The sequence below is a fragment of the Thyridium curvatum genome, assembly GCF_004353045.1.
Source record: "Thyridium curvatum strain D216 chromosome Unknown NODE_11_length_606192_cov_83.229133, whole genome shotgun sequence".
Lineage (NCBI taxonomy): Eukaryota > Fungi > Ascomycota > Sordariomycetes > Thyridiales > Thyridiaceae > Thyridium > Thyridium curvatum.
In genome coordinates, this window is record NW_022156766.1 from 95,258 (window position 1) to 114,223 (window position 18,966).

General features: G+C 56.8%; 4 protein-coding genes across 4 annotated transcripts; 2 read left to right on the forward strand and 2 right to left on the reverse strand.

The window, feature by feature from the left end:
* Positions 1-1,822: 1,822 nt before the first annotated feature.
* On the forward strand, positions 1,823-3,448 carry E0L32_002648 (uncharacterized protein; the record flags this gene model as incomplete). The annotated part of the gene is made up of 1 exon (XM_031136860.1): positions 1,823-3,448. One exon carries the CDS (start codon positions 1,823-1,825, stop codon positions 3,446-3,448), a length of 1,626 nt encoding a protein of 541 aa, XP_030999850.1.
* A 995-nt stretch (positions 3,449-4,443) lies between these two features.
* E0L32_002649 (uncharacterized protein) lies at positions 4,444-6,620 on the reverse strand (the record flags this gene model as incomplete). The annotated part of the gene is made up of 2 exons (XM_031136861.1): positions 4,444-5,976; positions 6,036-6,620. 2 exons carry the CDS (start codon positions 6,618-6,620, stop codon positions 4,444-4,446), a joined length of 2,118 nt encoding a protein of 705 aa, XP_030999851.1.
* Positions 6,621-8,427: 1,807 nt separating this feature from the next.
* E0L32_002650 (uncharacterized protein) lies at positions 8,428-10,436 on the forward strand (the record flags this gene model as incomplete). Its single annotated transcript, XM_031136863.1, has 3 exons — positions 8,428-8,602; positions 8,734-9,170; positions 9,342-10,436. 3 exons carry the CDS (start codon positions 8,428-8,430, stop codon positions 10,434-10,436), a joined length of 1,707 nt encoding a protein of 568 aa, XP_030999852.1.
* An 809-nt stretch (positions 10,437-11,245) lies between these two features.
* E0L32_002651 (uncharacterized protein) lies at positions 11,246-12,855 on the reverse strand (the record flags this gene model as incomplete). The annotated part of the gene is made up of 3 exons (XM_031136864.1): positions 11,246-11,623; positions 11,689-12,712; positions 12,770-12,855. The coding sequence occupies 3 exons, from the start codon at positions 12,853-12,855 to the stop codon at positions 11,246-11,248; spliced, it is 1,488 nt and encodes a 495-aa protein (XP_030999853.1).
* Positions 12,856-18,966: the final 6,111 nt, after the last annotated feature.

Here is an 18,966-nt window from a genome sequence, read left to right on the forward strand (position 1 = left end):
CTCCGGCATTCGTCATGGCATGTTTCAGACTGGCCGGCTCCCTGGGGGTTCGTACGTGCGCAGCCTGTTCCATCCCATCATCCGTCGAGACTGGAGACACGAGGACGGGGATGACGACTGCCCTGCTGGGCTTAGTATCGATCTAGTTTGACATAAGCTTAAATTTGGCAGCGCTAGGTGGTCTCTGTCCCCAACGGTGCTGTTCAATGCCGGAACTCGGGTGAACCAACGCTCTCTCTCCTCTCACATACCTAGGTAGTTACAGAGCGCGCCATGGCTTGACATCCTTTCTCCAACACTCACATCCGCCATTGCCATTGCCATTGCCATGGCCATGCCCTCACCCACGCCTCTTGAGAGATATCTTGCCCCTGCTGTGCTTGAAGGGACGCTTCTGGAAAGCAAGACATGCCAGCTGTTGGTCCGGGAAGTGACATAAGTCCTTTCCCTGGAGTCCCGAGGACCCCCGGCCAGGACAGGGAATAGGGGGCCAGCTTGCGGAGATAAATCTTCCAACCCCATGTTCCGTCTTTTCTCTGACACACGCCGCGTCTCAGACGTGGGCGTGCTTGCGTGCGCATGCCGCCTCTGCGAAGATGCACACGGACCGCTGGGCCAATGGCCAGCCAGCCTTACCAGCCTCCACGACGACCTTGCTCTCTCACTGCTCCCTCCCCTGCAGCCGGCGAGGCTAGACTCGAGCTCCCATCCGACTCGTCAGCACTCCTCTACGTGGTCATGCCTGCGCACAACTATAGCATCTCCCCGCCATGGCTCGCTCACTACCTGTCGCCGGTGTATGCCAGGCCACAAGCCCTTGATCTGAGCGGCAGGTCTACCAACGAAGAAGAGGTAATTACAAGTGTCAGTGTAGGTAAAGCTGCTCGTTTCTCAGAGATACATCTGGGATATCCATCTCTACTCCTGCTCCAGCGGCATGCACAGCAGACTCAAGGGACTGAAGAGAAAGAGAGAGAGATATTACAAATCTACGCATGACGTTGGCCGAGCTGGCTGAAAGGGAGACCTGGCCGCTTCATTCCGTTGATGGTCGCCCCCCGTCAAGCACAAACAAACAGCTCAGTTGCTGTCCTGGTCTGCCATGCACCATGCACCGTCCCTCTCCCTTCTTCTGCTCCACCTTCATCAGACGCAGCCGCCAGCTCAGCCGCTCTTCCGAGATCAGAGACGTCAAGGTAAACGTCAACGTCCTGCCGGAATCGAGACCGCGAGCCAGCCAGCCAGCCAGCCAGCCTGCCTGCCTGCCTGCCACCTGCTGCTCTGTTTCCCCATGCACCCGCAACCGCCCGGCGGCGAGGCTTCCACCCTCTCTGGCTCTTGGCACCCTGTGACGGGCACACCCTCATGTTCGGTTTCAACACCTCAATGCGTCTACGGGATCTCCCTTCCCTACGCCCTGATCTCCCAAAGCGACACTTGCCTCTGCGATCTTCGCGCCCATCACCCTCTGCCTGCCGTCTTTGCCAAGAGGGATAAAGACTCTCCTATGGCCATCCCTCTCGCCGGATTGCCTCTGCTCGCCCGTCAGAGTCCTGCGATATAACCCTCAACTCCTTGACGTCCGAGGCACCACCACCTTTCCCTCCCCTTTTCTCTCTCTTTCATTCTCCCACCACCCTCGCTTTTTAGATAGTCTTGCCAGCCAAGTCTACAGGATCACGTTGACCGTGCATCCCCCTTTCGCTCCTTATCGTCTCTTCGTGTGTTGTTGTGCGCCGTCTCTAAAGGGGATCGACCTTGCCGCCTTCGTCTTCTTTCCTTCGAGTCTCGGCACCATACATTCGTTTACTTCATCGAAGCCATGGTGTCGACGAAGCTCTTGAGCGCAGCGGCGCTCTTCTCCTTGGCTCTCGCCCAGAACAACAACAACAATAATAACAACAATGGGCAAAATGGAGGCAACAACAACAACAACAACAACAATGGGCAAAATGGAGGCAACAACAACAACAACAACAATAATAATAATGGGGGCGCGAACCAGGCACAGGGTGGAGGCGCAGACTCGACTCAGCTGCTGCCGAATGCCATCCAGACCGGATCTTTCTTCGACGGGCAGCAGGCTCTAGGCGCCAGTGACGAGCAAGTTGCTGCCGCTACCTCCAAGAACAACTTTATCAACTTTTGCGCCGGCAAGACCCTGACCAACGGCCTCCAGATCACGGATGGCTCGTGCAACGGCATTGGTAAGCTTACAGCCAACCCCCCAACCCCGAACGAGAATCGTCTTCCCGCTCGGCGTACCGGTACTAACGTGTGCGTCCCTGCAGTCATGGGCGACATCCCTGCCAAGAACAAGATGATCTCCAGCATCATCACCTTCCCCCAAGCCGGCCAGACGATCGAGAGCGGCAAGGACTTCAACATCAGCGTCCAGGTGAACGGCCTCCAGGCAGGCGCCTTCACCAACGCCGTCGCCACCTACTACTCGTCGCCCCAGACGCTCAACGGCCAGGGCAACGTCATTGGCCACACCCACGTTACCGTGCAGGACCTCGGTAAGAGCCTCAACCCGAGCACGCCTCCAGACCCCACGCAGTTTGCCTTCTTCAAGGGCATCAACGACGCCGGCAACGGCCAGGGCCTCCTGCAGGCCGTCGTCACCGGAGGCCTGCCCCCAGGACAGTTCCGCGTCTGCACCCTCACCTCGTCCTCCAACCACCAGCCCGTCATCATGCCCGTCGCCCAGCGCGGCTCCCAGGACGACTGCACCAAGTTCACCGTCAACGGCAACGACAACGACATCAACGAGGCTGCCAACAACGGCGCAAAGGGCCAAGACGCCGCCGCCCAGGCCCAGCAGGCAGTTGACCTTGGCGCCGGTGCCATCGAGAACAATGGAGGAAACCAGAACAACAACAACAATGGCGGCAACCAACAGCAGGGTGGCAACCAGGGTGGCAACCAAGGCAACCAGAACCAGGGAGGCCAGGGCAACCAGGGCCAGGGCAATCAGGGCCAGCAGGGAGGCAACCAGAGAGGCCAACAGGGAGGCCAGCAAGGAGGCCAGCAGGGAGGCAACCAGGGAGGCAACCAAGCCCAGGGCCAGCAGGGTCAGGCTCAGCAGGGCCAGCAGGGTCAGGCTCAGCAGGGCCAGGCTCAGCAGGGCCAAGCTCAGCAGGGCCAGGCCCAGGGTCAAAAAGCCCAGGCAGCCGGTGGAAACCAACAAGCGCAGCAGCAAGGACAGCAAGGACAGCAAGCCAAGGCTCAGGGCGAGCAGAAAGCAGCCGGCCAGCAAGCTCAGGGAGGACAGGCAGGCGGACAAGACAAGAACCAGGCCCAGCGTAAGCTTGCTTCCCAGCCTATGAACTCCCCAAGGACTTCGCTAACCTTTCAAACCTCTTTTACAGAGAAGGACCAGAACCAGAATGAGGGTGCCAAGAATGCCCGCCTAGCACGTCTGGCCCGTAGACGCTTCATTGCCTAGACTCCCCCCCCCCCCCTTATTTCTTCCTTCTATATTTTGCAACGTCCGGGTTGGGGATATGTACCATTTCTGCTATGGAGCAGCTTCTATTACAAAGGGACACGTCGATGTCGACGTCGACAAGGTAGAATTGTGGTATGTGGGCTCGATGAGCTGTTTGCACAGCTGGTCTGCAGATTGATGATTTCTTTTTAATATACACAACACACATATCGCTATGCCAGGGGCCTCCGAGCGCAAGAGTTGGTGACAATGTGTGCACACATCCCACGGGCGGCGCTTGTTTGCCGAGTAAGTCGGCTGATGATGGTATCAGTCGTGCGACCTAGCCTCCTCAGGGAGATTTACATAGAGTTTCAAGGATTCATGTTTGCCACCCTATGCTCTTAAATCTTTCCCTCATTGTATCTCACCAAAAAGCAGTGTTTCCCCTCTCTACCAATTGGCCAGCTCGTCTGGCTGTGCTGTCAATCACGAGGCTCCCGGGTCAAGCCCGGGCCGAGGAGTTGTCCCTTCAACTCCTTCAATATTCTTGGTCTTGTTTCAGCTTTGTAGATCCTTGTTCTCCCTGCATTTTATCACTCTGTTGTGTTTCTCCTTTCCTGGGAAGGAGAAGTCTCAAAAGTGCATTGTTGTGGCTATGCATGTGCAGTCTCTCATATTCATGGAATCAATCTTCGACTGCTGGTAATTGTGGCACTTGGCATGTTCTCTGTGACTGCTAACACAAACAGAGGAGCATTTGCAACACTGCCAACACCATAAGCACCTCAAACACGCCCACGATCTCAAAGGTAAATATTTTTGCAATTTCAAATTTTGTGCACGCTACGAGTCTGTTCAGTGGCACTGCTTCAATTGATTGATCTTGACCGCTCCGGTGCCGTATCCCTGTTCAATAAGACTCTATCCCCCAAACACCTTATCCATTCCATATAATTGTGGTAGGTAGGTAGGCAGGCAGGCCATGCCTTGCTCCCTGACTCCCTGACTCCTTACGACTGCTCCTTCTCGAGAGCCTCCAGCTCCTTGAGTACGGAGGACTTGGTGGCAATCTTCTTGATCTGAGTATCTTCGAGCTTCTCCCCACCGGCATGGCGCATCTCGAGGTCCTCGATAGCCCGGATCTTCTTTTGGAGACTGCGCATCTTCTTGGCGTTGGGGTTCTGCGCCAGCGAGGACGCATTGTCGCCGTTGACGTTGGCGCCAGCTTGGGCGGCCGGGGGCTGGGCTCCCTGGGCGCCGTCACGCTGGTGCTGGTGCCCAGGCCCGCGGGCCTGGCTATGGTCACGGTTCCGGTGGGTGTTGCTCCGGTTGCGGCCGCCGTGCATGTTATTGCGCGACTGGCTTCGCGAATGGTGGTGCCCACGACGCTCGGGGCTGCGCCCCTCGTGGCCCGAGCCGTTGCCAAAGTCGCGCGGCGGGGGTGCCAAGCCTCCGTTGTCACCGCCCGCACCGGCGTTGCCTTCAGAGTCCTTCGCCTTCTTGTTGCCACGCTTCTTCTTGTTCTTGAGGGCCGCCTTGGACAAGTTCTCATTGCCATCGGCGGGCTCCGCGCCGGGGACGGCCGAGGCTGCTCCTGGTACGCTGGCCGGCTCAGCGAATTCGGCGCCGGGAATCGCTCTACGTGTCCGGCCGAATCCGTTGGGGCCAATGTTTGGCAGACCGTTGCTCATCACGTGGGCGGCACCACCCTCGTCCTCGCGCTTGAAGTGGAGGGGCGTGAGGGCACCACGAGCGCCGGGAGGACGATAAGCGCCGGCCGGCTTTGAGGGAGTCTTGATGGTGCCGAGATACGCCAGGGCCGAGCTGTGCGGTGTCGGCACCGGGTGCATGGGGTCGGCCTGACTGTTGATCTGGTCGGCCGGGATGGGTCGCCAGAGGACATTGTACAACTCGACCATATCCTCGTTGTACATGATGCCGCCTCCGACATGCCACAACTTGACGCCGTTGTCGACGCGCAGGCGCGGCGAGGTCGTGGCGGTCATGATGTAGCGGCTGTCGGGGCTCCACTGGCAGACACTGGGGTTGCCGCTTTCGATAGTGCAGATCTTCTTGTAGTCCTTTTCCAAGTCGTACACATCGATCTGGCCGGCCAAGTTACCAAAGCCGGCGACAAGCACGAAACGTCCGGTGGGCGAGAAGATGATGGTGTTGCGCGGCCCGATAGGGAACGAGTGCTGGGCGACCGCACGGTGGTTGAAGATGGTCGTCTTGGCCGGCATGTAGCCATAGATGACACCAAACTCCCTCGAGTTTGGCGACCACGAGACATCGTGGATGGGCCCCTCCTTGTCGAGAGAGACGCGGGCGTCGAAGCCTCCGCTGGCACTGAGCAGGTAGAGCGTCGTCTCTCCGTAGTAACTCTTGTTGGACTTGTCGACATCGGTCTGAGCCAGCACGATCAGGCTCGAACCCTGCGCGTTCCACTTCAACTGCACTTTATCACCCTTGAAAAAGGTCTTCTGCGAGACGGGCGAGGTGAACTGAGGCACGTTGAACACCTTCACTGCGGCGGGTTGACCCTAGACAACTGAGCATTAGTCTCGCTCCTGACCAGAGGAAGCGGGGTTGGTCTGCTTACCTTGCGCTCGGGGACAAAGACAGCAACTGAATGTGTTCGTCCAGGGGCAACGGCGAAATTGGTGACTCCCTCGACCCTCAGCTTGTTCCACACCGTCCTGAGGTCACCGCTCTCGTAGAACTGGACCTCGTTTGTCACGAGCCGGGCACAGAACGCCTCGTCATCGGTGTACTGCAGGTTCCAGCCCGACTGCGATTTCTGGACGAACTGGCCATGGGGTTGCTTCTCGGCGCCCTCTGGCAGGTCCTCGACGGTGCGCCAGACCTTGAAGTTCTTGGTGGCATCGCCGGCCTCGTCCTTGGCCGGCCTTTCCCAGGTGCTGAGATAGGTCCCGCGCGGCGAGAAGCCCAGCTCAAAGACATTGGGGATGACGAGAGACGTCAGGACAGAGCCGATGGAGGCATCGACGACGCAGACCACTTCGTTGGTCGCCCAAGCAAAGTAACGTCCGCAGGGAGAATAGATACAGCACCGAAGGTTGCCCTCAGGCTTGGCGAAGCCAGCAAGAGCCTGATAGACGGGATCGGCGTCAAAGACGCCGATGGCCTTCTGGGTTCGGTACGCAAACTGGAGCGGGCTGGCCATGACTAGTTAAAGTCACAGATGTTATCGCAGCGGCGCGTAAACTCTTCAATGATAAACAACGTTCTGGAAAGTGAGATCCTTGCGGCCTCCTCGGGTCTCTTGGCAGTCAAGTACGGTCTTCTCGCGGGAGGGTCGTCTGCCGGTTTGCCACCTTTCGAGGAGAATGTCGAGGGAGATCGGCGGGGCAGGCAGGTCTGGGGAGCGACGACAAGTATCTTGTGGCTGGCTGGAGATGGGTGCAGAGCGGGAGATGGCTGTCGGTCGACGCTGGTGACGGCGGACGGACGGTGACTCTGGGCTGCACGTGCGAGATGGGGTGCGCGCGACTCAGGCTTTGGCGTGACGAGGACAAAGGCACTCGAAGAGGGGCGGATGAGATGGGTTCAAGGATGGAGAACGGTGAGTAGGAAAAGAAGAGAAATTGACAGGCGCACCCTGGGGACAGGATTGACGGCGCGGAGCGTGTTGCGACCTGGTGGTGGAGCTCGAAGGAGGGAGGGGAGACGGGGAAGGGAAAAGGGAAGAAGAGAAAGTCGGTGTCGTGATTATTTTTTTCTGGTTCCTTTTTTTTCGTTGTTTGAGAATTTGCCTAGGGATGCCCCACGTTAAGGCTGCGCCAGCCAGCCAGCCAGCCAGCCAGCCGAGTGACGCCCAAGGCACTCTCTCACTCGTCACTCCAGGTACCCGAGCACCTCCCTAGGCTCAGTTGGGTTGGGTGGTCTGGCCCCTTCGGCAGTGGATGGCATTCCCCTAGAAATCCGCTATCCCATCGGCAGCGCGTACCTAGGTAGGTACCTCCAGGGCACGAGGGCTAGACCGTCTTGGCCCAGCTCGGGCCCATTCATACTTCACATGCATGTTTGTAGGTACTTGTGGCTGACTAACCATGGCAACGACAATCCATTTACTCGGCCATTTCAACTACATTCTCCAGTCGGACTTGAGCAGTTTGTATAGACTCGAGCTCACCATCCTTTGCCCGGGTCTGACGGGATTCATCGTCGATCCAGTTACTAGCACAGATACCTAGGTTGTTTGATCTTTTGCTTGGCTCGAAAGCTCCTTTCTGACCTGCATGTAGCTGCAAATAGCAATAGGATGCGTGCTACCCAGACTTATACGTCTGCAAGAAACTCTACAGCCTTCCATGCATCACATCTGGCAATATCAGAGCCCCAGTGCATAATGACAGGTGAAGGTGTCCACATGCAATGTTTTTGGTCTTGTGGCTCACAGGAATCACAATGCCTATGAAATATGTCAGTTGGAAGTGCTCCGTCATCTGCTTGGAGGTACAATGACGCATGCCAATGGATGCGCTGAGAATCTGAGGTAGCGTCTCAAAGAGAAATCACCTCTGGGTCACTTTCGTCTCAGTCCTGAGTTGCCTGCAAGCCAAATCTCGCGGCGACTCACCTGCCTGCTCGGTTAAATTTTCTATCTTGCGGTGCAGGGGACCTCACTAGAAATATCCTCACACCGAACACCGTTTTGAGGCAACAGACCTCGCGCCAGGCTCACTTCAATCCTCTGGCACTAAAAAAAAACAAAAGCCCTTGGTGAGGAGAGCCTCAAGGTAAATAGTGAGTAGGCTGTCTGCCATATTTCCTCCTCTCTTATCCACTCTCAAATCTCGTATCAAGACACTGACAGGACCACATGGAATTTCCAGACCAGACACAGCAGCAGGAGAGCTAAGGAAGGGCAAAAATAAGAGAGCCCCTTCTATCAAATCCCCAGCTCTATAGTGTCAGACTCACAACAGCCTGTATCTACTTTCACGACATATCTTGATACCTCGCACATCATGCCGTCTCACCGGAGACTGTTCAACAACTTCATGGCCCGCGTCGACGGAAGCGGCTCTGCACAGCAGTCCAGGGCCGAGGACCGGCAGGACAGCCCGGCTTCGGGCCAGCAAGTCGGCATTTATGCGGGTCTGCCAGAGGCACAAGCTGCCGGAAGCAGCGCCGAGTTACCTAGTACGTTCCGGAATGCGGCCTATGCACCTTGGAAAATCAAAATCAACCAATCGTTGCCTAATCACCCCCTTCTACTCCCTCCTCATCATTCTGGGCCCCTCCTAATCCCTGGGACTGACCTTTTCTTTCAGCTTCTGATGACCTCGCTCTCAAAGACACCAGTCTCCTCAAGCCCTCCTCTTCTGGCCTCGACTCGACGTCCACCGGCTCCGAGGAAGACATCGAGGACTTCCCGACTCCATTCCAATCATCGACTGACCAGTTCGGACTTGCCCAGCAAGCTCTGATCCAATTTCTTCGCAGCTACCGGCCCACCCCCGCCAAATCTGATCGCGCCGGTACCATGGACAACCAGACGATGGGCCAAGATTCGGCCGATGGCATGCCATCAGCCAGCTCGCTCTCCGATACCAGCATCATCCTCTCTGAGGAGGATCATATGCTGGACATGGTTTATGTGAGGCCGCGCAAACACCAGTTCAACGAGCTCCTTCGCCGAGTCACCGAGTTCAAAAAGGGCATCCAGATGACAGATGCCGCTGGCAACATCAGCTACCATGCTTGCAACGTGAGTGATCATCCCCTCCCCCCATGTCCTTGCTTGTCAAATGATTCTCTCCCACTTTTCTCTCACTCTGAAATTCTATGCGTTTGATGAACATCTTCCGCGACACTCTTGAGTCCCCTTCTCGCGTCCTTTGTGAGATACAAAATTGCTAACATGAGAACTCGCTCCAAGTGGGAGGCTGGAAATCCCTCGGACGGAGCCGTAGCTCCCCTGATCAACCAGATCCAGGACATGGGCAAGGAGGACCTCCTCATGCTCGCCAAGAACCTCATCGACAGCAACCCTTGGATGCAGCTGCACGACTTCCCCTACACCCGCTGGAACAAGACCAGCCACATGGGCACCATCCTCTCCCAGGGAAACGAGAAGAGCATCTACGTCGAGTTCCAGTACAAGCGCATCTCTGGTGCCGACTACACCCTCGGCTACGCCTGCTCGTACGAGCCGGGCCGCGTCCTGGCCAAGCTCAAGGACATCCCCATCGTCACTGAGGACGACGACAACGACTGCAACAACGACGACGACATGACCGGCATCAAGCAAGAGCCATCCGCCACCAACGAGGAGACCGTCGACACAAAGGGCAAAGGCGTCGACCGTTCCTCTCCTCCCCCGGCTGGCCCGACTCGCGTCCTCAGCCTGAACCTCAAGGATGATCCCGAGGCCGAGAAGGCTCCGGCTTCCGACGAGGCTGCTGCTGCTGCTGCAGCAGCCGCCAAGGCAGCGGCCGCCGAAGGCGAGCGCATCAAGAAGTCCTGGGTCTACATCGTCCGCGCGATCGCCATCCCCGCGCCTCCCGGTTCGTACTTCAACGCCTTCACGGGCCCGCCCATCCCCGACCGCCGCTACACCCTCCTCGGCGAGGGCGGCTGGGTCGTCCCGCCCCTCGAGGAGCGCGAGGCCCTGCGCAAGAAGCGTGCCAGCGAGTACGCGCCGCTCAAGCAGCCGGGCTACAAGCGCACCCGCCTGCACTCGGACGTGGCCGCGCCCGCCGTCCCCGACCGCTCGGACTGGCTGCCGGGCCCCATCTCGTTCGGCTCCGACCCCGAGGTCTGGCTCGAGGTGGCGGACCCGTGCAAGGAGGACGTCTACTGGCTCATCTGGAACCTGCTGGCGGGCAAGCAGTACCGGGGCTTCCGCTGCGGCGTCGGCTTCGGCCTCAACCGCGACGACCCCGGCACAGACGAGTTCCGCCGCCTGGTGGCCGAGAAGAACCCCTTCACCTCGCCGTCCATGGCTGCGCGCACCCATTCGGCAAACTGCTAAATGTCTGTCTGGCAGATCATCAAGTACCGCCCTATCTGTGGACGGTTTGTGGTTGGGGTGGACGTGGATTTGCATCGTTGTGCTCAAAATACGGGCCTTCCTGGGATTGATCTTCCGTCTCGGAAGATATGACTTTAACACTGCAACAAAAGAGGTTACTACAAGACAAAAACTGGCAACGCCTGTTATTCCATTTTTGACAGAGAAGTTGATGTGGCTTTTGTCTGAGGCTGCTTCTTCGTGGCACACAGAGTTTTCACTACTTATAAATGGTAGAGCACATAACTACAATTGAAGGATGCAACTTATCATAACGATTGAAACCCCGATGTGATTGAGAGAGTCGCCAAGAGCAGGTGAATGTTAGGGCTTCTTAACATGTATTGTCCGCAATTATTATATTTTCTCTCCCTAGGCAGATAGTGATGATGTCTTCACCTACCCGTTCCTTCACACAGGGACTCGCTCGAGTAGTGGTAGCCTAAATGATCCCACAGAGGTGTGTTGTAACTGGCTCAACTATCCTACGGCTCCTAGATTGAGACACCTGCTGGCAAGCGTCGCCTAAATCTCCAATGTCATCATGTCTGTGTATGTAGCTCATGGGAAACGTAGCTCGTTCTGGAGCTCGTGTGGTAAAGCAAAGATGCAGCAAACCCCAACCAACCATACTATAGCTATGCAGGAAAGCAAAGTGAAATAAGGTGCGAGCGAGTGACAAAAGAGGCCGTCTCAAGAGTCGAATGAGACCCATTCCCGAGCCGTCTATAATCGTGTGCCATAATCATGGCCCGGAAGTAAGACCATTCTTACGAGGAGGCTTTGACGTCTCCCAAGATATCCCGCATGTCCCACTCTGCTCTTTGAGCCTTCTCTAGAACCGCCTTGCCCTTGGCTGAGAGCTCCGGCTTGCCCCCGTTCCCCGTCACCTGCTCGAAAAAGACGGGTTTCCAGACCTCGCCAGTCTGCTCGCGGTGTCTTGCCTTCTCTCGCTGTCGCTCTTCAAGCTCCTGCTTAACCGTAGTCGCACGAGAGAATTGCTTGGCGAGAATGGCCTCCGTGACACCACCCCAGAGGCGCAGAGATTCGTTCTCCAACTGTTTGTCCTTGGGCGGGAGGGACTTGGGTGCGACACTGAGAGGCCCAATGTCGATGATGGTGATTTGCTCCTCGGGCGGGTGAGAGTCCTAGCACGCTATCAGCTTCCGCGATTTGCAAAGGGGACGCCGAAACCGGCGAGTGTGGCACTTACTATAGGTTTGGGCCCAAGGGTGAAAACCACCTTGTCTTTCCACACTCCGCCAAGGCGAACAAGAATGTCCTCCTCGGGGACATCACGGATGCGAGATTTGTCGTCGTTGTCCGGATCGTACCGAAATATTATGCCTTCGACTTTGTTGGTCGAACGACCCAGCCAGCCGTCATCGTAATAATGGAGGATAGCCTTGAGCTTCGTCTCTGGGCAGGTAATGAACGCCATGTCGCCTACTGAGACGCTCAGGGCGCCGCGCAAGATGCCGCCAAGGTGAGCGGCGGGGTGGGTGAGTTGATAGGTCTCATGGCCGCGCTTCTCGACCGTGATAAAGATGCCCAGGTTGTGCTCGCCGGGCATGACCTTGATGCTGGTGCCGGTGAACTTGGCAGTGATCTGATCGAAGCCCCGAGCATGCAGACCCCTCTCGGGACAGCTGATATAAAAAGCGCTCACAGGCGGATGATGTGATGTTTGTTCGGTCAGGTACGACACTCTCACTTTGGGCTTGGTCGGGTCGGTTCCGGTCTGCGCCACCGAGACAGTCGAGGCCGCCTTGGAATCGCCAGATCCCAGACCTGCCGGAACAGCAAGCTTCCCGGACTTGATACTGGACGCACCACTGCCAGGCTTGCTATCCCTCTTGGGACCCAGCTTATTGGTATCGATCCTCGGGGCGTTGTCTTCGGCCTCCCAATTACAGCGGAAGAACTCGCCGAGACACGAGTTGTAGGGCTTGCAAGGCCGGCCCTTGGCGTATTTTAGGTCTTTAGTGAACCAAAAACGTAGTACCTCCAGCATCCGGTCGAGCGGCTCGTCAGAAGTGCCGATGGCGATGAAGGTGTTGGGCGCATCGAGGTAATTCCAGTATTCGAGGTTGGGAGTGGGCTCGAGAAGCTGCGACGGCAGGGAGAAGCGGACAGAGGCAAGATCGGCTACACCTATGAACCTGCGTTTTGGGCCATTGTCGTTAGCCGTGCCACGAATGAAGCCACGAGTCGTCAAGAAGGGCAGTTGTGATCGGCTTGCGTCTGGGCACAAAAACCAGGAACAAAGCCACCAGAGTGTAAAGGCGACTCACTTCCTCAGGATGGACAGGAATGTTTTGAGTTTTGAGCCGTCGCTCTGCGGCTCCTCAGCTGTATGCTGAGCAGCTGCGTCGGCCATGCTGCAAAACAGTGGTTCCTTCTGCGACGGAGCGCTAACCGGGGAGGTGGAGAATGGCGGTGTTGCAGCTGGGCTCTCCCTGCTTCAGGTTGCGACGGCGGCAGCGATGCTGATTTCCTGATGATGTTTTGCCTGTTTAGGACCCAGGGCACTTCTTTGATGGATGAGACAGGTCTTTGTCGGTGGACAAGAGAACGAGGCAGCAGCATGCAGCGTCGTCGGTGGAGGTGAGATTTGGAGGTTGTTAGAGGATCGATGACGGCGGTTTGCGATGGCGTAACTGAGACAAACGAGGTGGGGGCCTTTCCTTTGTGGAAAAGCTTCTTCTGGCGCGGGCGGGCTGAGGCGATAAGGGCCTGGGCCCAGAGGCGCTTAGCGGCAGATGTCACTCAGCTAGTTAGGCGGCACAAGCCACGAGGCAAACGTCAGCCACGCACGTCGTGCCGTCAGGGTGTTGCAAGGAGGTATGAGGAGGAGGAGGAGAAGAAGAAGAAGAGGAAGAAAAAGAGGGCTGCCCAGCACGAATATACAAGTAACGAAGGGAGGGTGCTCGTGTCGTGATAGAAAGCTAGTCTAGATGTCTCAAGTGCTTGCACTTCCCCATCCGCACTGCTTATCTGTCAAATAGACTACTGACCTAGTACCTACAGTGGCCCAACCGACAGCGGCGGCAAGTGCTGGGCTAGGCTTTAGCAGGCCAGAAGCAGCGGGCTCTGGCGGAACTGGTCGCACTGGGAGCCAATCATTTCACCACGAGACGCCATCTCCATCGTTGAGCCGTTTCGACAGCACAATGGCAAGTTCCTCCCTCTCACCGCCCAAGACACCTCTGGGGAAGAGCAATCCGGCGCAAGGCCGAGCCAGCATAGCAGTATTTGGTTTTGGTGAGGTCGCGCGGCGCGAGACTTGGCAGGCACAAAGCGTCCAGTAGCGGACAGAGCATGCATGTGCCCATACGTACAGAAACGACCCCCGATCACGGCCCGGATCACTCCCCAATGACGTGGGTGGACTAGACTTGAAGGGGTTGGTTGGTTGTGTATTAGTGTCCAAGACTGACAAGACTGACAGCATTGACTGACAGCTGGAGGCGCAACCTCAAGACCAGACAGCTTGGAGGGCACGCGCGCTGCTACTGCGACTGTCAACTGAGTTAACTCCTCAGGGATAACACTCTGCAATGCGGCGTCGCTTGTTGATGCGACCTTTGACATTGACCTACTCCGTAGCTAGCCTCCGGCCTCCTTCAACCTGCCAAAGCTACTTTACCTCATCCGTAGACCGAGAGGATTGGGGTTCCTTGCATCGTCATACCCGGCTCTCGAATATTCCGTACCTTGCATGAATACGAGTTGATCAACATCAGGGTCCTGTGGAGGGGCGAGCTCCTATCCTGGAATCCCACGAGCTCGTCTCTCGATGGGGGCTAATGTTAAGCATGACAAGCAATAACCCGCACCCGGGGACGAGTGACAAGTGCGTCAAGTACCTCAGCGGAGCTCAGGGTCGCAGAGGGTCCCAAGAGGGTTGTAGAGGGTCGTGTGGTGTAGTCGTTTCGACCACTAACTGCATTTGGCCGCTACAATGTCGTCGTATTGAGCATGTTCATGACACCTTGGGGGGGCTGCACAATGAAGTTGTTCCAAGGTTTTTGAATGCTACGCAGCAGGTGGAGCGAGCAAGGGACCAATGCCAAACATTGCTGGGACAGCCTGGGAGCCGCGCCCCCCGGCCGTAGTGCGGTGGTGCCTGGAAACTGCCGTTGGCCGTTGCGTTGATCGGCATCCAGGGTCCTCTGCCGGCAGAACACTGACTCGTCCACAGGCGGGCAGATCTTTCGCCTCAAGGGCAAACATCACCGGCATTGCCTGAGCGCGCTGCATCGCCCCCCGAATACGAGTCAGAGGGATTGGCAGTGGCGAACGGAGAGCAGGGCCGGCGCGCGGGAGGTGTGCCAGCCGGCCAAACCGGTCGGAGCTGGAGATGCTTTAGCCATGGAGCCCAAGTCCTCGGGTGGGCTCCCTGACCAAGTTCCAAGGTCTGGCGTGCGTCTGCATGTACTACTTCGTAGAGCCATCGACTCATGCCTGTCAAGCAACGTGGGGATGATCGAATTTGGCTGAAAGGGCAGCCGCCGATCACTTTAAAAATAGGAAGATGTACTCCAGGAATCCGACGGAGGTTCATAACGCATGGACTGGGCGTACAAGAAGATATGGGTGTTCTCCTTTCCGGTGCTGGGACGGACCCCTGGATGGGCAATGATCAACCGGCATCAAGGGAACTGTGGATGGGTTCGAGAAAAGCGCATGGAAGCAAGTACGGAGTAGGCAGACAAGGCAGACCAGCAACATGGGATCCGGGATAGCTAACAAATCGGGTATCCGACCGGACGTTCATTAGCAATCAGGGACCTTCCAGGGACCTGCCAGCACCTCCCCCCCTTTTCCCCCGTTCTATTTTGTACGTGACCCAGAGGGAGAGGGCAGCAAGTGATTTTTTTTTCTACAGTCGCTGATGGTGTGTCTGTAAATGTAAAGATCGACATCCATCGACCCTCGATCAGGTAGGCTCTCCGTCAATAATGGATGTGAATCAGCGTGGCGAAGCACAGAGGAGGGGCCACCGAGTGGTCCGCATAGCCAAAGGAAATGCTTTATCGGCCTTGGATACTCAGCTGCCGGTCAAGGCTTCCAAGGAAGCTGCCGGCCAAGTGGACTCTCTACGAGTGACGCTCAACTCTTTTCGGGAATTCTGGGGCAGGCTGTTGCTATAGGGCTGGGGTCTGGTTTACGCGAAGAGGACGCTTCCCCTTGCGAGGTTCCATCAGGACCCTCCACAGAGCGCTTCCCCGAAGACCGGCGCGTGCGCGCTGCGTCCAAGAACCCTGGATAGTCTATCGCTCTAGTTGGCCACGGTCGGGTCAGTGCTCGTCTCCAATGCGAGGATGTTGCTGGCGGTTGTCAAGGGCCTGCTGAGGGCAGAGTACCTACTCCGTAAGGGCAGGCAAGGGTCGCGTGGTTCTCTTCGTCGGATCAAGATGTGAGGTCGCATTTGCCCCTGGATGACATCTGCACCCTGTGAGGATCAGTTGAAGGTCGTCCAGGGGCTTGATGAAGATTGTGTGTAGATATCTCCAAGACATAAGCGGGTTGTTGGGCCTATCACTTGAAGACAGCAAAGCCGACGGGCGAGGTTCTCGACCTCCCTAGAGTCAGGCATAACTACCTAGGTACTTGTCAGAGGGTGTTCTACCCTCTATCGCCCGACCTCAACCTCTAGTCACTCCGTATCTGCATCCTCCCAGGCCACTCTGTCTGTGTGGTGTGCATCCCATGAGCCTCTGACCACCATGACGCGTCCGCTGGGGAAGGAAATGTTCGCTAGCCATTAAGCGAAGGCATTACCAACTTTTCCCGACCTACTTGTACAGACCAAGCTCGCATGTGTCTCCGTAGGGGTCCATCCATGATGGCATGGTGTCGTGGGATGGTGGCAGCGGACAGTCGGCCGGCTTGCTCTCAGTGTCTGGCAGTGCAGGAAGAGAGCCACAAACACCCGACCAGCCAGACCACCCACCCGACTCTTGAGCGAGTTGTGAGTTGTGTGCTGGGGAGGATGGACCCCTAGCGCGCGCTTCGCCCGAAATGCTCAGTCCCGTCCCTGGGATTGTGGACATTGCGGGGACGACAGGCCAGCATCCACCGTTGCATTTGCCCTCTCCGCGCACATAAGCGATCTCGCTAGATGTGCAGAGTGTACAGTCCGCGCGCGCTGACATGATCGCATTGGGTCACATCGCGACGCTTGGCAGCCTCTTTACCTGACGGATTGTGAGTACAGGTAGGTATGCGCTTGAGTCGCCAGAGGCTCTAGCCACTCCTGGACACAAACTCCGCAACTTGCCTGTCCATATAGCCCGGAACCATGCTGGGTGCTAAGAACCCACGATGCGAGGCCCCAGCAGTTTCTCCATCTGTGCAGTGCCCTGGCTCTCTGGGCGCCTTCGTCTTCTCTCAAGATGGAGTGGCCCGCCCAAAGCGGCTCTCTGCCTCTGTGTGTACGGAGCTACTGCTCGGGTCAGGCCGACAGATGTGTTGTGTGTGTGCACGCACGGTTGCGTCATCTCCGTCGCCAACCACACAGACAAAATCATGCCCGACAGACCGTACAACTTCCAAGATTGTGTGTTTGTCAGCGATTAGACGTCTTTCGGCATGCCACCTGCCCTAATAAGCAGGCAAGGGAATTGTGCTCTGGGGTCCGCACTGCACACTTGATCGGTGGACATGGTGTGTTGGGCTCTGTTCAGCACGAAGAACACACACACACACAAACACACACACACACACACACTCTCTCTCTCTCTCTCTCTCTCTCTCTCTCTCCCTCCCTCTAGCGCGCCGTCAGCGACACACCGGGGACTACAGCTAGGTAGACAGGCCGGCATCGCGAATGGCGGTGCGCACGAATCAGAGTGGTGCTTCTTGGTTGTGGACAGCGACACATGACCACATCAGAGATGCAGTTTCAGCTTTCGCATGGCGCGCTGCGGACCGCCATTGGGTGGCAGGTCCGAAACTCGCCCGCGTGGGCGTTTCAAGCCGTGGGATGCCGGCCGGCGACTTCTTGTGCAATGTCGTGAATGCTGTGCTGAGCGCCGTGCATAATACCGCTGGCAGCATGGAAACATGCAAGCTTTCCACTGCTCTTCCATAGCGCGAGCTCCTTGCCTCCTTGGTATGTAGCTATCCGGAGGCTTACCCGACGACTTGAATGCCAAGATCTACCAAATGATGTTGCATCAGGTGCGCGAGGCGCGCATCTCATTCTGTGTGTACTCCGCATCCCACCTGTTGACTCTTCTGTCATTACATACCTACTGCAGTTGAATGGGCGATTTAGTAGCTATTTCCCAAATTTACGCAACCTCGCCGTATACCGCCGGAGTGGCTGCAAGCGGATTTATATTCTTTCAAGGTCACCATTGGGTGCCCGTCCAATTCAACGGCATAGCCCCGCCGCGGAGCCTCGCGGGTTGTAACAAGAAGGCAGAGGATGGGCTCTAGGACGAGATCAATAGAACATCTCTCTCTCGCTCTCTTTCACCTGTGATAGTGATGGGGAGCATCACCCGCACGGGGCGACATCGTCGCCATGCCGGCTGTTTACAAAGCAGCGATGCTCTTCCTCTGTATCTTCGAATCTCGATCGGGCCAGCGAGCCACCAAGCACGTGCCGAAGCTCCGCCGACATCTTCAGGATTACTGATGCGATCCACCGGATGGGCTTTCGTGAATGCAGGCTCCGGCCTTGTTTTCTGCGTTCTGAATGGTATCAACTTTGTGTGTGCCGTGATCCCCGTCAGACAGCACACTAAGTGGCATTGCGGGCCTTTAGCCTGCTAGGCAAGGAACTCGCCCCCAGCCCGTGGCACGTATCTGATCACTTGAGCAGAATCGCATGTACGATATGACCTGTGCTGACAGCCTATCGCAGTCCCTTTTCTCGTGGATGGTCCTCGCTGCGTGCCGCGGCCGGAAATGCCTGAGTGCAAAGTTAATTTATGACGACAAGTCTATGCGTCCCGCGCTCAACGACATGGGTATCCACGAAGGTGCATGGTCCCTGGAACAAGGAAAGAGAAAAAGGACAAGACCCTGAACAACATCCTTCTAGAGCTTCCAGAGTTACTTTTTGGAACAACCAGCCTCTCGGTGTGGGTGCGACTCTTGGAGGCAAAGATCAGCACGACGAATGTCTGCCAAGAGGGCCTGCTGGCTCAAGAGTTGGAACTCATGCTCTGTGCTTGTCCGGGACCTTGACGATAGCCCACTGAAGGGGGGGCAAAATGGGCGAGAAGCTGCGGGCTAAAATGACAAGTAAGATTTCCACTGGCTAATTGCGAGACATGCTGACACAAGTGCCACGAGGACGGACCCTGCTCGGATTGTTTGACAGCGGACGGGACAGACAGAGTTTGTTTGAGAAGTTGGCTGTGAAGTGCAAAAGCCGAAACGGTTCTGAAGGACCGTTTCCGTTTATCTGTGCAGGTTCTCCCCGAATGCAAGCCATGACGTCATGGCATAGTAATGGCGCGCCTGTGGGGGG